The sequence below is a fragment of the Styela clava genome, chromosome 14 (genome assembly GCF_964204865.1).
Source record: "Styela clava chromosome 14, kaStyClav1.hap1.2, whole genome shotgun sequence".
Taxonomy (NCBI): Eukaryota; Metazoa; Chordata; class Ascidiacea; order Stolidobranchia; family Styelidae; genus Styela; species Styela clava.
This window is the reverse complement of record NC_135263.1, coordinates 19,644,250-19,667,227: the sequence shown is the minus strand read 5'-3', so window position 1 is coordinate 19,667,227 and position 22,978 is coordinate 19,644,250. Positions and strand designations below refer to the sequence as shown.

At 36.8% G+C, this 22,978-nt stretch overlaps 2 protein-coding genes across 2 annotated transcripts; both read right to left on the bottom strand.

The window, feature by feature from the left end:
- Nucleotides 1–362: 362 nt before the first annotated feature.
- LOC120340346 (monocyte to macrophage differentiation factor-like) lies at nt 363–7,081 on the bottom strand. Its single transcript, XM_039408584.2, has 5 exons — nt 6,704–7,081; nt 6,350–6,555; nt 5,783–5,934; nt 5,039–5,176; nt 363–1,282 (listed from the first exon to the last, which is right to left on the bottom strand). The coding sequence occupies exons 1-5, from the start codon at nt 6,933–6,935 to the stop codon at nt 1,111–1,113; spliced, it is 900 nt and encodes a 299-aa protein (XP_039264518.2). The 5' UTR covers nt 6,936–7,081; the 3' UTR covers nt 363–1,110.
- LOC120340345 (uncharacterized) lies at nt 6,999–12,003 on the bottom strand. The gene has a single exon (XM_039408583.2). It carries the CDS (start codon nt 11,950–11,952, stop codon nt 8,950–8,952), a length of 3,003 nt encoding a protein of 1,000 aa, XP_039264517.2. The 5' UTR covers nt 11,953–12,003; the 3' UTR covers nt 6,999–8,949.
- Nucleotides 12,004–22,978: the final 10,975 nt, after the last annotated feature.

Sequence of the window (22,978 nt, the reverse complement as noted above, 5' to 3'; positions counted from 1 at the left end):
AAAGGGACATTTTGGAGCGTCCGCGGAGGATAAATCCTCCAAAATGGTATGGTCATCCTACGGTCCCACCAAAGTTGAAGAAGTACTTACTATCAGGTACGAAATTTTATCCTCGGGCTTCGGATCTGCGACTCGGAAGATGCAAGACAGCCAATAGTTGGGAAATGAATTGTTGTAACCAACTCGTTTTGTCCTAATTCAAAGAATCCTAAACTGCTCCAAAATGAACCCATTTCAGGAAGGGTAGCGTCTTGAATCCAAACGGTTATTCTGCTCAATTGCGGACTAGACCTTTCTTATAAACTATGTACAAGGGTAAATTATTATAACTTGTTCAAAGGTACTATACGCTTGGCACAGAATTATTCCACGGATTTATTTATTAAACAAATAATTAAATTGCACACTTAAAAGTAAAACCACACATTGAACACTGGAATAGAGAAAATAAGTACCTTTCTCAAAACAATTTGATGAATGACTGTCAGGAGGACGACTCAAATTAAACGACTATTAGTATTACCGGTAAACAAGATCAAAAGCGTGGCTGCAAGCTCTATAAAACTCATGACAGTATGGCAAAAAAAGTCAATAAAAAAGTTTGCTACGTGCTGGTAATTAGAAGGAAAATCCCTAACGTGCCAAGAAGAACGGACTCAATTCATCCGTTTGTGGCCTTGAATGTCACAATTCCCAATAATTCAAACCTCGATAGTCTGAGGTTGTGCGAATTAACCTTATAGGCATAGCCACAAAGAAGGAATCATCAGGAATATCATTCTGATATATACTTGTGGCTAAACATTTGCCTGTGATGAAATTCAGACGTGGGACACAATAAGTAATATCAATCTAATTTTTGTGGACGTACGACACATATGAAGAGACAGTGCATACAACTCGTGAACTAGTTACCGCGACACCACATGCCTATAATATAATATAAAGCTTCACAAAAATGATTCTCAGATAAGTACAATGGACAGAACAAATGGATGCAGAATGGCAAGTAACAGTGCATAATAGTCACGAAAATATTGATAAAAATAATGATAAATTCACTTTTGATTAGCGACGACAATTAAACCAAGTATAAATATAGGCTGGCATTCATGGTAAATAATAAAGCATGTTATAGCAAGTGAAGAAATGAGATACAGCCCCGGCAGCAACAAACATATGCCATATTGCATGAGCACATGGAATCCAGCCATCACTCTTGAAGACGATTACTCCGCTTAGATAGAAGAATCCCCCGACTGATAAAGCTTGTAAATGCTCACTAGAAGAAATATAATAGTGGAATCATATTTAAGTTAACCGCAATGAGCCCGCCAACCAAACCGTTCTTCAGACGAAAATGAGCACAGAGAACATTTTTGCAGGGTATTGGTGGTTTTTCAGGTTTTTGGTGGTAGCCTTTGCATATTGCACATTGATAGACATGCTCAAATACGCTATTGACAGGAAGATCCAATTACTAAACGCAGTAACCGCAAAGCAACTCACACCGAAATGTGGCTGAGCACTGCGTACTCAAAATCTGGATGAAAATATTGGATGTCGTAGGGAATTTGAAAAAATAGAAGGAACAGCATTTCAGCGTCTACTTCCATCGTTAGGTATTGTTCGGCGGGTTATTCAAAACGAATCGAATATTAGAATAGCTAATTTTAGAATAATTCCGAATAGAACTTTTCACCGTCAGCAAGGTTTTTGGTGCTTTTTTCAACGTCGGGGTAGATAAAATTGTATTTTATAGATTGCTCTTGCTTGCGCGACAAAACGTACAGTTCTATGAGAACAAAGATATAAACGAGAAAAATCTTCGAACGATTTACCGCGCTTTGTCTCGTCTTGTCATGACGATGTAATAGAATCGGCACTTTGATTGTTTGTTATATTCTATGCGAGCGCCCGGAGTTATTGTTGCGATATTTTTGCAAGGTTGCGTGGTGGAAATTGCCGTCATTTCCTTACAAGGCTTCAAAATGATTTACGCATTCATTTCCAGTTACGTCGGAAAATTGAGAATTATTTAAAGCCGTAAATAACCAAACTCCCTCACTTTCAGAAAGATGTCCCGCAAAGGGCTTTCGCTAGACCAGTGGTTCTCAAACTAGGGTCCGCGAGGGAACATAAGATGCCGCAACATCCTTTAGTTTTGCGTTATCGACTAACGTTGTTCTTAGCGTTATCGTATCAATTAGTTCTTTGAATTTTGTTTTACTTACTGGACATGAAGTGGACCTATGGATCGTTTTGTTATTTTGTATTTTCCTCTTTTTGTTGTGAAAATTGTCTTTCTCTTTAACTACGGGATCAATTGCCTTGAGATTTACAGTGGTTGAAGATTGTTGTTGTCGCCAGAAGGCTATTACTTTTATTCAATTCAAAAAATTGCTGTGGATTCTATGTAAATCGTTTTTCACTTTGAATTTTTGTGTCATGATGTCATCAAATTTAAAAAATTCACGTGATCTCTTTCTGGAGAAACTTGTGTTTCAATTTTGGGACCCATTGCAACAGTCATATTCAAAGATCATTATGGCTGCATTTAAAATCATTACATTCGTCCCCTCTTACTTATGTACACATGGGTTTTCTACGTTTGTTCAAATCAAGACAAAAACAAGGAACAAGCTAGATGAGCAAGATCACATGAGATTGGCAATTTCGCATACTCATCAAGAAAAAAACAAATATGTGCTGAGCTACAAGCACACCCGCTACAAGCACACCCTTCACACCAAGAATAGTTGGCATTAGTTGCAATAATCAATAGGCGATTTGTGTAGCGTACGTGAGAATTGGCAGCTAATTTAAATGTTGCCCGAAAAGATAAACACTATGTGCTTCTATTGTATTTTCGACTTGAAAATTGTGAGGGTCCGCAGTTAATTCAAAGGAGCATAAGGGGTCCTCAAGCACACAAAGTTCGCGAACCACTGTTCTAGCTAGAGTCCAGGGTGGTCCAAGGTTGTCAGCTCCGCGGGCCACGAAACTATTTTTGCATTGCTCGCGGGCCACAATAGTGCTAAGAATAGGTAAACAGTGCAATACAAAACAAACATGTTTAGTGTGCAAACACATAGTTATCAGACATAGCCATCCAAGGCTAATAGAATCCGCATTAGATTTTTAGTTTTCTATTGTTAGCATATATTACCGACCAAAAAGATAGAAAGCCAGATAATAATTTAGACTGCCAATCACATCATTCAACTTCGCTAGTTGCCTCAACTAGCCATAACACTGGTCAATTCTGTGGCATTAATGATGTAACAATATGTAAGAAGATTTTTCTGATTAATTTTATTACAAAACAACACGAAATGCTATTTTTTGATTACTCTCCGAATGTGAAGCGGGCCACAGATAATGAAGCGGCGGGACTGGGTTTGGACCACCCTGAGCTAGACAATTCCGTACCACGTCTTTCACTTCACGAACGAAATGAAAATTAAAATTCGTGTGTGAAGCGTGTTAGACACAATTCAATAATATATTTCTTGTAAACGATTGGTCGAATTGATCTCGTGTAGATCCAACCAAGATCAGACATTAAATGTTTTGTTCATGCGCTTTGTTACGATACCCAATAAATTGTGGCATGACGACAAAACAAGTTGAATTATTCGGAGGTCTGGAAAAAAAAAAATTTAAACTTTTTCCCGTTTTTCGGCAAATAATTTTGATAATAATAGTTAAAACAATAGATTTTTTTCTAGGATGATTTTCTGTTTCGCAAAGTATTCAATCCATGGCCGATACCAGCATTTAAAATGCATTGCCGTGTTAATTTGATTCTGTTCAACGTAACTCACGGTTGCGTAGACTTGCAAAAAATAAGAGCATTACAATAAGCATTACTTTAAAATATCCTGCAATCTGCGGTGCGGGCATAAAATGTGTGGTAAGCCGCCCAACTCATTTTGATTCGTATTCTTGCGATCTTGCGAAATCGTTATCGCCGTTAAGAAATACCAAGATCCATCATAGAATTCCAAGAAATACTATTTTTAGTACAAGTACACCAATGAATTGATCGAATATACCTAACTTCAATGACTATGAATTACCGGTATACAATATCTACGAATTTCTTAATATAGCATAATGTGTGCAGTACACACACGAAATTTTGGCAATTTACAGTGTCTAAATATCATTTTTGATTGTCGCTATGCTCCTAACACAAATTTTATAGAATGTTTAATGACATTTTATTGGGTCTTGCTTGCAATTGAAACACATCCATTTTTTAAGTGAAATATCCAACCGGAAATAAACAAATTAAAAAAGCCTGTTGAATTTTAATAGCCAGGCTGGAAGCAACAGTCATTCATTGATTACTCTATGCAAATTCCACACAGTCAAAGTAAGGCTCTTTGAATACATTCAATATTTCATATTCAAAGAAAATAATTTTAATGAATTATTCGGTATTACTAATACCGTCAGCTATTACTAATTCCGTATAAGACATCTCTGGGCATCACGCTTGACGAAATAAGTACAGAATTAAAATGAAACAGTGAAAATCCCGGTGAATTGTTGGATATCATACAGAAAGGAAGTGAATCCGGCATTAAAAACTTGAATTCAATTGTTTTTGTACCAAACGATTGTGCCAAGGCAATCTACATGGTCATTTCATGTTAATTTACAAAATTATTATAAGCATTGTACATAGGATAGGATTTTCATGTTTGAGAGAGGAGACTCGATTCAAACATTGTAAAACCGATACAAACAAAAGATATGGCATAAGGCAAAACAAGGGTCCAATTTGACCAATTCAGTTTAAATATGTTTATATTTATAAAATGATTAGCCCAATTTGGGACAATGAAAACAATGTTTACCTCAACATTTCAGCATTACTAAATTCAATTTCTAGGAATGACAATAGAGATAAGATTTGTGCTGTTGAACATGGACCATTTAGAATGAAGATATTATTCTTGAATATATTCGGAACAGTGAGTTATTTGGTTTTGGCCCTAGTGAGAAGCATGATTAGAAATATACTCACCCTTCAGCTGTAGTGCTGAGAGCAAGCGCTGGTAAAAGTCCCTGAGCAACATATAAAATCGTTTCCAGTAGTTTGTATTTTTCAAGGAGTAGACAAGAATACAGAATACCAAGAAGGACAAACAACCACATACCCCATCTGAAAGGTTATGTTACATTGATAAGATAAGATATTATTTTTATCTTGAAGGAAAGGAAAGTTGATAAGATGGCTTGACCATATAGCATGCATACCATGACTGCTCGTTCGGGTCTAGTCCCTTTACCAGTCCATGACTGGTTTGGGCTTAGTTAGTCATTTATTTGTTTCAGATTCATGGACTTGAATTAGCCCTGACCGAGCAGCCTTACGTGAACCACCCTCTAGTCAAGCGATCCTCTAGCACAAAATTATCCCCCACAGGTAAATAGCTTGAAATATCTTTTTTTCACAAGCGATCCTTGACAATATTTTTTCAACAATTATATGTGAATAGCAAAATGTGTTTCCACCATTGCTATTTTCCTAGAATGAGCCTGAAAGTTATGACCTTAAAACGGTATTGATCACTATGTACTGTTCTGCATAATTCGACTTCAGAAACTATTATCAATGCCATTTTTCTCTATAAGTATTGAATAAATCATGATTATACATCTGCGATAACAGACCTATTTAAAACATAAAAACTCTACCATTGGCTTACAATCTTTCTCTGCATTTTGCAAATTGAAACAAAAAAATAGTTTCGAGAAAAGTACGGACCTCAGCCATTCCAGGCTTGGATGTATTGAAGATAACATCAACCAAGGGGTGTATGATCCAGATATGAAAGTGAAAATAATTGCTCGATCACAGAGATGAAAAAACTCCCAGAGTGCCGATCCACAGCAATTATCCGACAGTCTAATCGTTTTCTGTTAAAATATAATATATACAGTCCAAAGTTGAAGAAATAACGCCAATAAGGCTAAAGAGAACAACGGTAGTATTTATAAACAAAACATTACAACTGAACATAAAGGCGAGATAACGGGTAAAATCTCCGAAAATGGATAATATACTTTATTTCAATTTAACATTTATTTTAGAATTGTATTAGTCAACTCCTACTAAATAGAATTAGATATTTTACTAAGGTGATTTAAAATTATTTGTTCTGGCAATGCTGAATAATTCATTATGCATTATCTCGTCAACTGCATGAAAAACTGTCCAGATTTTTATCATAATAATAACACACTATTCATAAACCTATGATACAGTGCAATTTGGCTGTCTTTTCAAGCCATTTCCATAAGAAGACTAAAAACTAATTGAACAGTGACTCACAGTAGGATGTTCACATTTGGACCAGGTTAACCAATGGAAAATTGAAGAAACAACGAATAATCCCACTAGAGACGCTCCATATATTCTGGCACTGACTTCATAATGTAAACTATGTGAAACATATTTTTCACTTAAATGAGTTTGGTTGTGATCAAATGACCCAATGTGCAGATGACGAAGATATGCAGATTGTAAAAGAAGCTCACCTGCAAAGTAATAAAACATTATCTAATTGATTATAATTCAATTCTTATATGTATTTTTCAAATATAAATTCATATTGTTTAATGTGTTGGGCTACATAATACTTAAATATAATTAAAACAATACAATAATGAATTCTGTTCAACTTACCAGCAAGTATGCTTGGAACAATCATAATCCCATGAGTGAAGGTATTTGCAAAATGCTCGAAATGAGTAGGTTCATAACATTCGCCAGGGCATGCTCTTTTATTCATCCATTTTTTATCTCTGCAAGCCTGTTGCCATTCACTCAGTAAATTTGATGAAATATTAACGCTTCCTGTGACGAATGTTGGGAGTGAAAAAGCATCATCCTGTTTCTTCCCATTAGATAGCGTCATCTTTTAAACACTGATGGACTTAAAATTAAAACACTTTACATTGTGTTACTGACTTCACTGCGACTAAAAACAACAAATATATAGAACAACCATAATTTAGTAATTCGACTAAGCCAAACAAAAAAATTGCAGAAACATATGCAGGCAGAATTTTTAGTAAAATTAAACAACACTTTGAGAGGATCAACAAGACGAAAGAGTGAATACAAAAATTTTATTTGGAAAGATTGCTAAATATAAATAGGTGCTCTTCAGGCCAAGCAGTCCACATTTCCTATAGAACGAGTAGTTTTCAAGATAAAATTTGAAAAAAAATTAAAAAAGTGGGCATTTCTCACTGGTACAAAAGCGAAAAAGGGCAAAGCTTGGCCTTCACACTTTTACTGCAATATATTTGTGATATAGATGCGTATTATGTGGCACATTTAAATGGGCAAAAAAATGGAAAAAAAAGTTATTAAACGGAATAGGACATAGGAGTTGCATGCGCAAAATTGATCAAAACTATATTGAAATACTGATTCGAGCTAAACAAGGTTGTTTAGTCAAACCAGTATGGAGCAGCATAATGACGTAAAAAGGCAAATATTTTAATTTGGGTATTTGACTTGAATTTGGCTTCTTGTTTTAAAATGCCAAATTCAACAAAACAATGTCTCTGTGGTATATCATCATATGCATAGGCAATCATTTTCTAAGGCAGCTTTTTAAGATTCTGCCCTTTGTGTTAAGGACCTTGATTTGAGAACAAAAAAAAAGTATGGATATTCTTGGATTTTTTCAATTTTCATGCAATATTGGAAATGAGTATCTTAATAACAAGTGATAGTTCCATTTCTCCTTCAATTTTTTTTTTTTTTTCAACAGTTTATCTAAAATGTGAATGGAGGGGTGTTGTGATTCTTTTCATAAGTGACAAGATTGTACAAGAATTAGTATGAAGAACAAAAGCAAATATGGAATATATCAGATAAAGATAACAATATCACAGTGATGTTATTAAATGTAAGTTACAATGCAACTGTGAACATTTGATGTTTCACAAGCATCATGTCAAAATTTCAGTGGACAACAATTCCCGTAAATTGAAAAGTGATAAGTTAAGCAAACATTACAATACACCGCATTTCTCCGTATATATTATGCACTTCCGCAGCCAAACTTCAAGTTGAGAATAAGAGGGTGCGGGTGCGTATTATGCATTGACATAGAAAATATCGAAAAAATATTAATCCTCATTTTTATGCTTAACTGGCAAATAATTCTCACATATCTTGAGTGTTTTAATTTCATTTAGCAAAGTCTTTTAGGATCAGATCATGATTGTTTTGGTAGAAGCATGCCCAATCCAACAAAATTTAGCATTAGTAAAAGTCGCAAGAATCGCAATCAATGCAAAACTCAACCGTCCGAAAAAACGGTGAATTAAAAGAATAGCTGTACATCGTTCACTGCTGTCATTGTCTTGCCGTTTCTCTCATCGAATCGGCATAACTTCAGGGTCAAAATCACTATATGTCACTCAAATTAGTGACCCGCCGGCGGGTGCTGTGTCTGAAACCATGCTCTGATTTCGGGCCCCTAGCTTTTAAAAAGATCTGAGACAAATAACAGCATGATACTTTAATTAATGATTGGCAGACCGCCAGAATCATCATGATTGGCAGACCGTTACACCGTAAATACATGAAACAACATATTAATTAGGAGATATAGTTAACAAAATGCAGACAGAATGCCTGTAACGATTCGCGAAAAACACCCACAACGCAAGAGATGAACGGAACCCCCATATACGTATTATGCAAGGAGATTGAAAGATTCTCACCACATATGTGCTAAAATACATATTCGTATTATCTATGGATACGTATTATGCAAGGAGAAATACGGTAATCTTACACTATATGCAGAAACATACAATAAGAATATGATTCAAATTTAACAGTGACATAGTTCAACCATAATTTGAACTTTGATCATGTATCATTATTCAAATATCCTGCATACAAAACTATGTATCAAGTTCTAAGTCTACAATAATATAAGTTTGGCTTTTTGCGAGTTCGTTTGTCTGATCCTCATTTTCAATGGGATGACTCAGGATAACGCATTCATTTGATACATTTGAATTGACATTATTTGGGCTTAGACCATCAGAACACATTTCGACATGATTTCTTTCTCCAATATCGGAGATGACTATACCGCTATCAGAACTTATAGATGGCACAACTACTTGACATGGACTGATGGTATCATTCAACTTAATATGTTGATTTAAGCCACTTTCATGACCACCACTTTGTGAAATAATCATACTACTGTCTTCTATAGTTTCCACAACTACTGATTGCATGTTTGGATCACTGTTTTCGACCATATTTTGCTGTGTCTTTAGGTTGTCTTCATCAACAGGAGCTAAAGAAATAGGAATATGAGACTGTCGTGTATTTGTCATAATATTTCCATCGCTTGTTAGAAGAATATGGTCTGGTAATACTCTATTTTCACTTTCAGAAATAGAAAATTCCTGACACAAGTGCATGAGTATGGACTGTTCAGATGTGGGAAATGTTGATGATAATTCATCGGCTGGTGTCAGCATAAATGATTGTAGGTTATTACCATTCGGCTGTTTTGAATCACAGTTATCAATTAGCGCTTTGGGATTTGGATTATCCATTGGTCTTACAGCTGTGAGGATATAATGTTTTTCATCATTGAACATAGCTTTGGAAGCGAGAAATAATGTACTATTATTAGCTGGTGGATCTAAAGACGAAAGTTTATCCATCTGATCTTGTTCTCTTACAGGCTCATTTTGAATGAAGTCATGATGTTGCTTAGCATGTTTTTTTCTTGAATTTTCATCACAAAACTTCTTGCGACATGTTTGACATTGGGGTGCGGACGGTCCCTGTAATTTTTTCATGTGTTCTTGTAAGTATGAGAGCCTGGTGAAGGCTTTCTTGCAATGTTCACATTGAAACAACCTTTCCCCAGTGTGTTTTAGATAATGTCGATCAAAATCACTCTTTGTTAGAAAAGACATTCCACATATATGGCATTTACGATTCTTGACACCTCTATGCCTTAGGACATGCATTCGAAGATTTCCCTTTTGACGAAAACTACTACCACAAAGGTCACATAAATGCGGTTTTTCATTTTTGTGAATTAGCATATGTGCTTGTAGTGGACTATTTTGAGAAAACCGCTTATTACAAATGGGACATATGAAAGGTTTCTCTCCTGTATGTGTTCTCATGTGTATAGTAACACATTTTGCTTCCGTAAATCTGGCAGGGCAAATAGAACATGCAAATGGTTTTTCCCCAGTATGCTTTCGAATATGCCTCTGTAAGTTGGCTTTCGTCTGGAATCCCATGTCACATTGTTCACATTGAAATGGTCTGGTATTTGTGTGTATACGCATGTGAATTTTCAGGGCATACAATGTTTTAAAATTCTTAACACATACATAGCAAGTAAAGCCAATGCGAACGTTTTCCTTCACAATTCCATGCTGGAGTAAATGCTTTATTAGACAGTTACGTGATTTACATCTGATCCAGCAGATTCCACAAATATATCGAGACATTTGATCTTTGACAGCAGATAATCGTTCCTTTGCCTTTTCGCTTACCTTGGCGGGTCGTGAATGTGTTTTAATATGGCAATTCAGATTATACTTTGTACTGAATCTTTCATTGCAAATTCTACACAAATGTTCACGTATACCACCATGACACATCAGATGATTTTTCAAAGAAGGTTTATTTTGCAAAATTGCTCCACAACCAAACTGCGTGCAAATATGCTGTTCTAAAAACTTCGGAAATATACAGTTCGATCCTACAGTCAAATGATCAGTAGCCTTCTCCAAGTTTTCATCATTTGTATCCTTGTCTGGTATTTCATTTGATATAAACATATTTGTTTTATTTTTTACACCATCACTTGATTCCATCAATTTACAGTCACGAATTTTGATTTGTTCATTGCAATAGTGGCGAATATACAAAAAACTCAAGTTGAGTTGAACGGCTGCCGCGGTAAGCATAGCTTCGGATGGGATGCTACCCATGGCTATTGAATTCATAATACAGTCTGGAATACGCTTGCTATTACTGCGAACATTTTTTCGTGCCATTTTTGACACTAAATTGAACAAATTTGGAGAAGATAAAAATTTAATAAGACTGATGTAAATTTCTTTTCCTTTTTTCGAAAGATCTTCCCACTGTTTTGGATGATTCAGTAAATCACTTAATGTACCCTGTGTACGATTCAAGTACTGTTTTGCAAAATTATTCATAGAAATTCCATGATGCTTTAGAAATTGACGCATATCCATTGCTAGCATATTTGTGTTCACAATTGCAACATCATCGCTCAGAGATGACTCATTAGCAGGTTTTCTTATATACCACTCCGTTTTAACGCAAGGAAAATTTTCCTGGTTAATGGTTGAAATTCTTTCAGATTCATGATCGGGAGCAAGAGGGTACAAATATGCTTGAGTTGATATCTGATCAACATCATCTGATAATCCATATTGTAAATTTTGTTGACTCAATATAGATTCTCCAATGTCTTCCTGTTTCTCAACCCAGGTTCTCGTTCTGCAATAGTTTGTCTCAAGATCACTAGAAAACATTTCTTCAGGTGTTTGGGGCAACTCAGGTGAAGATGGCATGGATTGAGTTTCGCTTTGATCCGTTGAAACTAGTAACACCATTTCTGGTCTGTCTTGTTTTTCACAGTTGAATTCATTCAACGCAGATTCCTCATCTGTATCAAGCAGTCCGAAAATCTCTTCATCATCATTATTGCTACTATTTTCTTCTTCTTTAGTTTCCAAACCTTCAGCAACCTTGGACATGCACTGTACAATGACTCTGCCACTGTCATCACAAAAAAATCCCCATTCCTGATTTGTTTGGAATATAGATTGCGATTTTGATGAATCAGCTTTGCGAATATCTAAGCACTTCGGCAGTTTTGAGCTCATGGCAATACAGGATTAATGAAATAGAGCTAATATAAATTAACTGCAATTTCAAAAAATTGTGGAAAAATTATGGTTGAAAGTAACTTGAATCCATAAATCATTTCGTAACTGTGAAAGTTTAGTTTGTTTAGTGCTAAGCGTTAGGAATACGCTCAACACCTCATCACCGAATACCTTGTGTGGGTTCGCGGGTTTGAATCCCATGCAGGGATGATCATGTGCGAGAGGATTGCTGGACTCCTCGCCATCGTAGGGGGGTTCACGTAACAGCTGGTCGGTTATGGCTTCTTCCACCATCAAGTCCCCGCTTTAGAAAACAAAGAACTAACTAACTCAGGGTGGTCCAAACCCAGGCCTGCGGGTCACATGTGGCCCGCCGCTTCATTATGTGTGGCCCGCCGCTTCATTATGTGTGGCCCGCGTCGCATTTGTGTGAGGGTAAACAAAAAATCGCATTTGGGGTTGTTTCGTCATATAAATAACCAAAAAAATCTTTTGACATATTGCTACATCACTAATGAATGTCACTAAATGTCAAGTGTTAGGGCTAGCTGAGGCAACTAGCGAAGTTGAATAATGTGTTTGCCTAGTCTAAATTGTTAACTGGTTTTCTATTTTTAAGTTAGATATATTTGCAAATAAAATAGGCTTAATAGTAAGCTAAAAATCGAATGAGGAATCTATTAATTATAGCCTAGGTTGACTATGCCTACTGAATATTAATGTAATTGCCGAACAATATAATTCCTGCCGGGTGGTTTTTTTTGCAACCAGCCTAAACAGTAAAAAATGTTGACTATATGTCAGAAAATTTAGTAATCTAATCACTCTCTCTTGTATCTCAAATTTGGTAAAATTCGGGAATCAATCAATTTGTAAATGTTCAACTGAATATGGCAAGAAAAATACCACAATACTTGCTTGATATGTCTGCAAGTTGTGTCGGTGACAATCTGAAGCAACATTTTCTCCGTTCTGAAGAGTTTGAAATCCTAAACTAAATGTAGATATAGTAAGATTTCTCCACGTTTCAGTGAGTTTTTTGGTGATTTTGGCATGTTTTAGCTTGACAAATGACAAATAATGATCAAGGTGTTTGGACAATAAAAGTGGTTGTATTGCAATGTTCACCTATTATTGGCACTATTGTGGCCCGCGAAAAATACAAAAATAACAGTTGGCCCGCGAGGCCGTCAAGTTTGGACCACCCTGAACTAACTATTATACCTTGCCTGGTAATCGTCCTTTCTGTCCCCCAGGATGAATATGTAAATCCTATCCTATATCTAAACCTATCCTAATTCAATAGCAATAAAATCAGAAATAAACACATTTGGTAACCTACTTACTGACTTAATAACAAGAAACAATTTTATAAACTTAAGGAGTGGAGGTGGTGACTCTTCTACGGCCCATGGGCTAGGGCCACGGCCCATCAAATTAGGGATCGCCCATCAGGCTTTGGGTCGCGGCCCCTTCAACACAAACAGTCCCCGAACTCATAATAGACCTACAATGTGAAAAAACTGAACAAAATTTATAACCCTAGTCCCTAACCTGGTACACATAGTCTACTACAGGAGTATCCTTCTCTGTAGCTTGGTATTTTGCTTTATTTTTATGTAAAAGCTTGTCGTAAGAAAAAAATTTGGTGCCATCCCGCGATTTTTTTTGGTTCGAGAATTGACAATTTTGTAAAAATTGAAAATTTTGGTAAGATACTCTAATTCAATTTTTCCTGATGGGACCGCGGCCCATAGCTTGATGGGCCACGGCCCATGTGACCCAATTAAAAGGACCGTGACCCCGGCCCATAGAGGAGTCACCACCCATGTAGAACTTAAGACCCTAGGTGTGTGCAACCTTTATTACAGAAGGACCAGCTACAAGTAACTGGGTGACTGGTTGAAGCCGCCACCCCCTTTATTTAAGATAGCCTTTCTAGTTGTTGCAGGCACAAAAATTGTTTCTTTTTGTTATCAACATTACGTCATTATACCGGTAAGGGGTCCTGGCATAAATGATGAGTTAAAACGCATAAGCAGATAAGTTTCTAAAACTGCCATTCAAATTTATTGTCACACCGACTTTAAACGAATTCAGTGATAAATCATTTTTATAACATATCTAATATGACAATGGTACGGTACCGGTAACGGGGTACCGGTACCGTATAGGCTTTGCGACGAAAAAGACGTGCCGTACGGTACCAGATCAACCAAACTAAAAACTCGTACACCATTGAAAATCGGCTTTTCTCCGCGGGCCGTACAATTTTCCTTGTGGGCCGCATTTGGCCCGCGGACCGCAATTTGCACACTCCTGCAGACTGCAGACCTGTCCTGCTTTTGTGGCAATAAATCTACCCCCTGCCATAGAACACTAAAAACCTAACTAAACAATCACAGCTGCATTGCTGCAACCATGTTAGTATTTATTTACGCTGCAACCCACAATCTAGTCTAACAGAATAACAAAGAGAAAGATTGACAGTGCCATGGCGCCCTCGGTGTCTCCAGCGTTAAAATACAGGTAGCGCGACCCAAAAATAATTTTTCTAGCTTCTCGCGACCCAAGCATTTGATAAACATGTAATTAATTATCGATTTTAAGACTATTGTCGACACTAGCATTTTTCTTGCACAAAATTATATGGAACTTAGCACATAAAATTGTGAATAATAGCGTTTATTATGACTAATGCAAAGTTTGTGTATAATACACAACATATCTTATCGAGGTTTAATTTGGGAGACGGCAACTCGAAGATATTTTTCTACCTCTAGCCTTGATCTGTAATTGTATTTTAGGTAGGAAAACGCTGATAGGCGGGAAAAAATGTATTTTTTAATGAATTTTGGATTCTTTGCTGTAAGATGGCGTTTCAATATCGCTGCTGTCAAGCTTTTGTTGGTAAGAACATGAGGAACGTTTGTTCGTTGGAACAAACAACACACTGAGGACGTGAATCATCATTTATAAGAATACACGTGAAACCAATCTTTATACATTATTCGCTGTTATTCCGCTTATATGTAGGGTTAAGTTTATTTCGACTCCATAATCAGCATAACAATAAAATGATTGGTAAAAAAAATAAATAAAAACTGATTATGAAATCAGGAGAGCAAACAAAACCTTAGATAAGTTTTAAAACGTACAGAATGTATACAAGATGGAAGGTTTTTCCAAGAAGAAGTGGTACGTGTTCACTCACCTAAAATAATGAAAATATTTCACACACGCTCACACGCACCCACACGCACACCCATACAAAAGTTATAAATTACATACGGGCAGTTAAAAAAAAATAAATAAGAGAATTACTTGCCACCCCATATTAATAAATTTTTAACGTTTGCCACTACCGAATTGATAGATTATATAAATGGGAGTGAACAGTAGAGATAAACTTTTATGAAAAATATATTGCCAAGCTGGTTATATTATAGTTGGAGTCAATTGTCAAAAATGCCCAACCAAAGTTGCTAGAATTGGGTGCATGAAGCGATGGGCTAGACCAGTGATTCCCAAAGTGGGCGATATCGACCCCCAGTGGGCGAAAACGATACAGAGGGGGCGATTTCGCGAAACCTGTATTATGTTCGGCGCACTTAATTCTGTAATCAGTGTGCATTCGCAGGCTTGAATCACGTGGGCGATTATCACACGCGAAAGGATTTCTGGACTCGTCTTCGCAGTAAGGGACGGTAGTTGCGTATCCCAGTGGTCGGCAAAATACGGCCGGAGTAAAATAATCTGGCCCGAGACGATTCGCTGAATGGACGCGGAAAATTCTTCCCATACTTTACCATTTTAAAATTTTCGGTGTTTATTTTAACAGTGGTTTCGCGAGTTGTTGCCTGTAAAATGGAGTATTTGTTTCAAACTATCATTCTAATACACACCATTCAATCTGTTTTTTAAAAGTACCGATCAAAAATTTTAGCCTAGTCTATCACAGCTATTTCTACACTAATTTTTGATTTCTGTAATTAAACTGAAACTTATAGGAAGACAAAGTAATCATTGATTTATTTGAAAAAAACTAAAAACTAACGAACATAATTCAAAAAGCGAAACTGAGGTAATGTTCACGACCACGCCTGAAAATCTGTCTTAGTGAGCGTATCTGAGCGGATGTGAAAGGGGGCATTGTTACGTTTTTGCATCTTGCTGATTGGCCAATGCTACGAAGTAAACAAGAAAGTCTATGTCCGGGTAAACATCCAAACGGCGGTTTTGACGATGAAATTTTTTTATTTATAATCTACACTCGAGGAGTAAATTACATTTTTTTACGTAACAGAATTTATCGTGAGACACGTTTGGACTAAATTTTATTATATCCTAAAATTCTGTTGAACAGCTACTCTTTTAACGAGCCCACAATTTAATTATAATTAGACAAATGGAAACACGAAGAAAAGTTGATGCTGAGGGCAGGGGTTCAATAGCGCAGTCAATATTCGAATATATTGCAATGCAATAAGAAAAGAAAATTCATATTCTATTCGAGACATTCATCACTGCTTAATTTTTGTAAGAATGTATCTTCTTAAAGGAAATCTTTATCAAAATTTCACAAATCATGCGAAAATATTCACTTCGATGTTTGGAAGTACATATTTGTGCGAACAATTTTTTTTTAAAAATGAACATTACAAAGAACAAGCAAAGAACTGGGATTAGTGATGCCCATTTAGAAAATGTTCCACATTTGGCGTCGTAAAGCTATTCAGCGTGATGCAGCAACAAGACAGTGTCACGTAATATTTTTTTAATAAGACGGCTGAGTTGAGTTCACGAATTGTCGCAGTTTTCGCGCGCTGTTCCGTTTTTAACTTTCAAAAAATATATGCGACCCGCAAAAGACTGGCAACACTGAATTTTGTCCCGCGAGCCGTAGCCGATAGTCGATCACGACTTCTTCCACATCCGGGTCCATGAATTCAAAAACAAATGGCTGATTAATTATGGACTGGTGATCGGGCTGGAGGCCGTGGTAGGATGAGGAATCGGGGATGAATTTTACTAAAGTGTTTTGGTGCATGTCATCATGCTGTACGAATGAATGAGATGTACGAAAATCATTATTATAGGTTTGGGAAAATTAACTTTGTTTTCATTATTTTATTGTGAAATAGGATGAATTTAGGAAGTGAAATACTAAAAGGCAAGAGTACACGGCGGTTTTTGAGGAGGTAGAACCCTGGATTCTTTCATTTCCGACCTCTTATATGGTGAAAAGGGGGGTTTTCAGTCGTGCTACTATTACTATCAAAACAACGAAATCGCCTTTCTATCAGTAAATGGGGTAATTTTAGATATAATAAAAAAACTCGCTGGGAAACACCGAGCTCATCCATCTCGTTAAAAAACACTATAAACTATGATTTGTCATCTCATTTGGTCTGTAATATATTCGTTTCAGACTTTACATTTTTTGTAGTGCCGGGGGGCGATGAAGTTGTATAAACTGCTTTAGGGGGGCGATGGTCAGAAAAGTTTGGGAACCACTGGGCTAGACTGTTATATATTATGTTGAGCTTACTATCATAGCTTGTTTACTACTCTATCTGCTTGTGTGCTATATTGTTACGTCACAATGCTGTCTAGTGCCGTAAGTTGTTTTTCCTCTGTTTAGTGGTCTTTTGTTCTGAACTAAGTTGACGGACGGATGTCCAAATAAATCGCGTGCAGTTTTGTAATGAGTCTGTATTCGTTACTTGTTATAAAGATATAACAAATTGGCGATGAGGATTAAAAAGCCTTTTTGTGCCGTTTTGTAGCCATTTCTTGGGGAAGGAAGGAAAATATATCGAAGTTACAGCTTAATTTCGAGGATAGATAAGAGAACAGTCGCTGGACTGCGACGGAGTTAGAACTGATTATTGCAGCATAATCAGTGACTTTGGATATTCATAGTGAACAGCATTCACTGGACTGGGAACCCAAGGCCTGTTATCATATTGAATTAAACGGCAGTAAATTATTTGAGCATCGTTGAAGCACGATTGCAACTGTTAACAGAATAATGACGTCAGCATCATTGGAAGTTGCGCAATTCAACATTAATCGCCCAGACGAATGGCTGCGACGATTTGAAAACATGTGCCTCGCCATGTCGGTTGACAACGCAGAGAGAAAGAAAGCGTTATTATTACATTTTGCGGGACCTGAAGTTTTTGACTTGTATGAGAATTTGCCCGCACCGCCGAATGCAGATGAAAATGATAATGTTTATGCCAACACCGTTAAGAAATTGGATAATAATTTCGTGCCAAATTGATGTGCAGCGTGAAAAGAATAGCATCCGATAGCAAATCCAAGCCTAGAGCACCACAGCTTCCTTCGGCTAGAGGGGGTAAGTCTCTTAGATGTTTTCGCTGCGATAGTTCTAAGCACTTTGCCCGTTATTGTCCATTTAAAGATGCCAAGTGTTTTTGTTGTGGTAAAAAGGGCCATACCAAGAGTGTGTGTCGATTCGAGAAATCAAGTCAGTATAGACACGGCCAGAGAAGTAAGCAATGTAATTCTCAATGTTGTATCGCTGGTGATAAGAATACGCCGGGCGAAAGTGAAACGAATGAAAACTCTGGTTCATCATACGAATTACATCATACAGTGTCGTCCGTGCAAAATAACAATGTGGGTGTGAAATGCAATCCAATCTATCTTGATCTTGACATCGATGGCAAAAACATTTCTTGGGAAGTAGATACAGGGGCTACACTATCTGTCATGTCTTTAGTGCAATATAAAAAGTTGTGGCCAAAAGCAGAATTGAACCACACCGATGTTAAACTGTCTACATACACGGGGGAGTCTATTCCAGTAGAGGGAGAAAGGGATGTTACTGTAACGTATCAAAATGGTAACCCAATGGTATTGCCAATCACTGTGGTAAGAAATAATAACCGCTGTAAACCATTGCTGGGGAGAAATTGGTTGAAACATATCGAACTTGATTGGAATTCAATTTTCAAAATTAACTATTCTGATGTTAAAATCAGTACACTGCTTGATAAGTATCCTGAATTGTCTTCACCTGGATTAGGTTGTGCAAAAACTGAAGCTAAATTGGAGATTGATGACAGCGTTAAGCCTAAATTTTATAAACCACGACCTGTACCTCTTGCACTCAAAGAATTGGTCGAAGCTGAACTTGATAGACAAGTTGAAATCGGTGTTTTGAAGCCATGTAAAACATCCGATTGGGCTGCACCTATAGTTACCGTATTAAAAGCTGATCAGAAGTCAGTTCGGCTCTGTGGAAGTTATGACTTGACTGTAAATAAAGCAAGTCGTCTTGAGCAGTATCCATTGCCAAAGGTGGATGAATTATTGACTAAATTTGCTGGTGGGAAAAAATTCTCTGTTATTGATCTGAAAGAGGCATATCTGCAGATACCATTGGCAGAAGAGAGTCAAAAGTACACAGTAGTTAATACACATAAGGGATTATTCACGACAAATCGTCTTGTTTATGGAATATCTAGTGCCCCAGCTATATTCCAGAGATATCTTGAAACACTGCTGGGTGACATAGCAGGTGTAGGTGTTTTCCAAGACGATATTGGAGTAACCGGTTCTTCTGATAAAGAACACATAGCCAGATTGGAAGAAGTTTTCAAGCGTCTTACAAATGAAGGTCTAAAAATTAATCCAAACAAATGTAAATGGATGGTTTCAGAAATTACTTATCTTGGATATCGTATAAATAAACTTGGAGTTCAACCAACTGAAGATAATCTGGAAGCTGTTCTGGATGCCCCAGAACCACAAAATATACATCAGTTGCGCTCATATCTGGGGATGCTTAATTATTATGGTAAATTCATTAAAAATTTATCAACTGTTGCTGCTCCCTTTGTATGAACTTCTTCGTTCGAATGTTCGATGGCACTGGAATAAAAGGCAAGTGGAAGCTTTTAAGAAAACGAAATCGCTATTGTGTAATGCTCCATGCCTTGCTCATTTTGACGGAAATGCCGCCGTCATTGTTTCTGCAGATGCCAGTCCTTATGGAATCGGAGCAGTTTTATCTGTAATAACGCAGGAAGGAGAACGTCCTGTGGCTTTTGCATCCAGATCTTTGTCAAAACCAGAGCGTAATTATAGCCAATTGGATAGAGAGGGATTAGCTCTAGTATTCGCTGTTACAAAGTTCCATTCATTTTTATATGGAAGACCGTTTGTTTTGGAAACTGATCACAAGCCACTTCTCGGTTTACTTGGGAAGAATAAGCCACTTCCTGATGCAGCTCCACCGAGAATGATCCGTTGGAAAGTATTACTTGATGGATATCAATACGAATTAGTGTATGTTCCAGGTAAAAACCAAGCCAATAGCGATGCACTAAGTCGTTTGCCTTTGCCTGTTAAACCGGATTATATACCGCCTTGTGGTGATGTAGTGAATCTTCTTGAAGCAGTCGATTCTACCCTTGTTAAAGTTGATGCAATTCAGTCTTGGACGAGAAGAGATCCTGTACTGTCCGCAGTTATGCATCATATTCAAATGGGCTGGCCAAAATCTTCTGACATAGACCCAGAATTACAAATTTATAGAAGCAAAGAGACGGAACTAAGTGTCCATGAAAATTGTTTATTTTGGGGTTGTCGAGTAATTATTCCGCCACAAGGAAGACAGAAAGTGTTGCAATTACTTCACGATGGTCATCCTGGTATTTGTTCTATGAAAAGAATTGCTCGTAATAATGTATGGTGGCCTGGGGTTGATGCTGATATTGAAGAGTTGGTGAAATCTTGCAGTTTGTGTCAACAGTTACGTCCCAGTGCACCTCAAGTTCCTGCTAGCACATGGTCTTATCCTAATGGTCCATGGCAAAGAATACATATGGACTATGCCGGTCCAGTTGATGGGAAAATGCTTCTTGTTATTGTTGATGCGTTTAGCAAATGGCCAGATGTGTGGATTACATCGTCAGTTTCTGCTCATGAAACTATTGAAAAAGTCAGACTTTCATTTGCTACACATGGATTACCACTAGTTGTAGTCACTGACAACGCTGGTTGTTTTGCAGGAGACGAATTTGCAACATTTCTAAAGGCAAATGGAGTGAAGCACTTGTTTTCACCACCGAGACATCCGGCTTCTAATGGCCAAGCTGAATCAATGGTAAAACAAGTTAAACTTGGATTGAAGAAACAAGCACCAGCATCTTTGTCAGTCAGACTTGTTCGGTGGTTATTTAAATACCGAACTACACCACATACAACGACTGGGCAGACTCCGTCGGAATTACTTTTTCGTCGTAAGATTAGAACGCATCTTGATCTAATCGCACCTTCATCACGTTTGAAGAAGTCAGCAGAGAATGTTCCAAGTGGAATAATAAGAACTTTTCACATTGAGGACCCAGTTTTTATTACAGAAGTCGTTGGATCTCGTTTCAAATGGTTACCTGCCACAGTAACTGAAGTTATGGGTCAAATGTGTCGTGTTCGTTTGAACGATGGAAGAATTTTTAGACGTCATCCTGATCATATTCGACATCGATTTTCTGCTGATGATGTAATGGTACGTGAAGGGAATCAAGATTTTAGAATGAGTGAGAGAATACCAGCTGCAATTCCAACAGGAATACCTGATGTTGATGTGGGAGATAGAAATTCTCTACCTCTACTGCTACTGAAGAAACTGATGAATCTCAAAATGACAGAGACAATGTAGACCCAGTTCCTAATTTTCCAGAATCGTCCAGTAATTCAAACATACCTTATAAAACAAGATCTGGCAGAATATCAAAACCGCCAGAAAAACTATCTCTATAAGAAGTTTTATAATTTTGTACTGGACAGAATTATAGTTGTAAAAGTTTCTTTGAATTTCTTAGTTTCTTTGTGAAATTCTGTACGTTGCTTGTATATTTGTTTTTGCAATATTTTATACCATTTGATTGGGAATGTTGGAATTCGGGTAATTGTGTTGTACATTTATTTTTAATATTTGGTTCTTGAATTTGTACAATATTTCCAAAAAGGGGGGAAGGAGTGTTATATATTATGTTGAGCTTACTATCATAGCTTGTTTACTACTCTATCTGCTTGTGTGCTATATTGTTACGTCACAATGCTGTCTAGTGCCGTAAGTTGTTTTTCCTCTGTTTAGTGGTCTTTTGTTCTGAACTAAGTTGACGGACGGATGTCCAAATAAATCGCGTGCAGTTTTGTAATGAGTCTGTATTCATTACTTGTTATAAAGATATAACATAGACCACTTCATTCCCTAAACTAGAGCCTATTATTGCCAAATTGTAGTCCAGATTGTAATAAGTATTTATAGGTACAAGTAACAGTATAAGTAATTAAAACTAATTAAGGTAGGACAACGGGGAATAGGAATATGTTGGTTACCAATGTTATAAGTAATGTTTTTTTTCAATCTTAGATATTGACTTCTGCGAGGACAAAGGAATTCGGATTGTTATTTCACAGGATCATTTCTTCATTTACTTGATGTAACACAATTAATTTATCATAGATAAGACATCAGACTGCCAATTTTGATGATGTAGACACCCTTTATATTCAATAAGCTAGCCATTGAATCGGTCATAACAAACGACCTGAAAACAGAAAATAAATCTGCGAGTAGAATATTCAAGGGTTACATATTAGGAAATAACACTCACTAGTCACTACCCTACACTTTTGTTGAGAAGAAATTTTCATTTTGAGTAAATATTGATCATTAGTTATTTATCTTTAAAACGCAAGTTGAAAGACCTGAATTCTGGTTGGGACATAGGGTAAATAATCTTCGCAAACCATGCAAGAACTCTCAAACCACACTAACCATTTGTATGTTGGCCTTCACGTTAACTTCACAGCAGAACCTTAACCTAGGATATAATTTTGTATACACACAAGACAAATCATGGAATACCACAGCAAAAAAAAAAGGGGGAGAATCCAATATGTCTCGACTGGTCGCCTAATTACAGTATTAGGTACAGGAGTTAAATTATACCTTCTACAACCCTCACAAAGAAATACA

What these genes read in the sequence shown, in the direction of transcription:
- LOC120340345 (XM_039408583.2), bottom strand. Translation starts at nt 11,952, where the DNA reads ATGAGCTCAAAACTGCCGAAGTGCTTAGATATTCGCAAAGCTGATTCA.
- LOC120340346 (XM_039408584.2), bottom strand. Translation starts at nt 6,935, where the DNA reads ATGACGCTATCTAATGGGAAGAAACAGGATGATGCTTTTTCACTCCCA. An exon ending in TGTTCCAAGCATACTTGCTG is followed by an intron (nt 6,556 to 6,703) that starts GTAAGTTGAACA and finishes ATTACTTTGCAG; the next exon opens with GTGAGCTTCTTTTACAATCT. An exon ending in CCAAGCCTGGAATGGCTGAG is followed by an intron (nt 5,177 to 5,782) that starts GTCCGTACTTTT and finishes ATAACCTTTCAG; the next exon opens with ATGGGGTATGTGGTTGTTTG.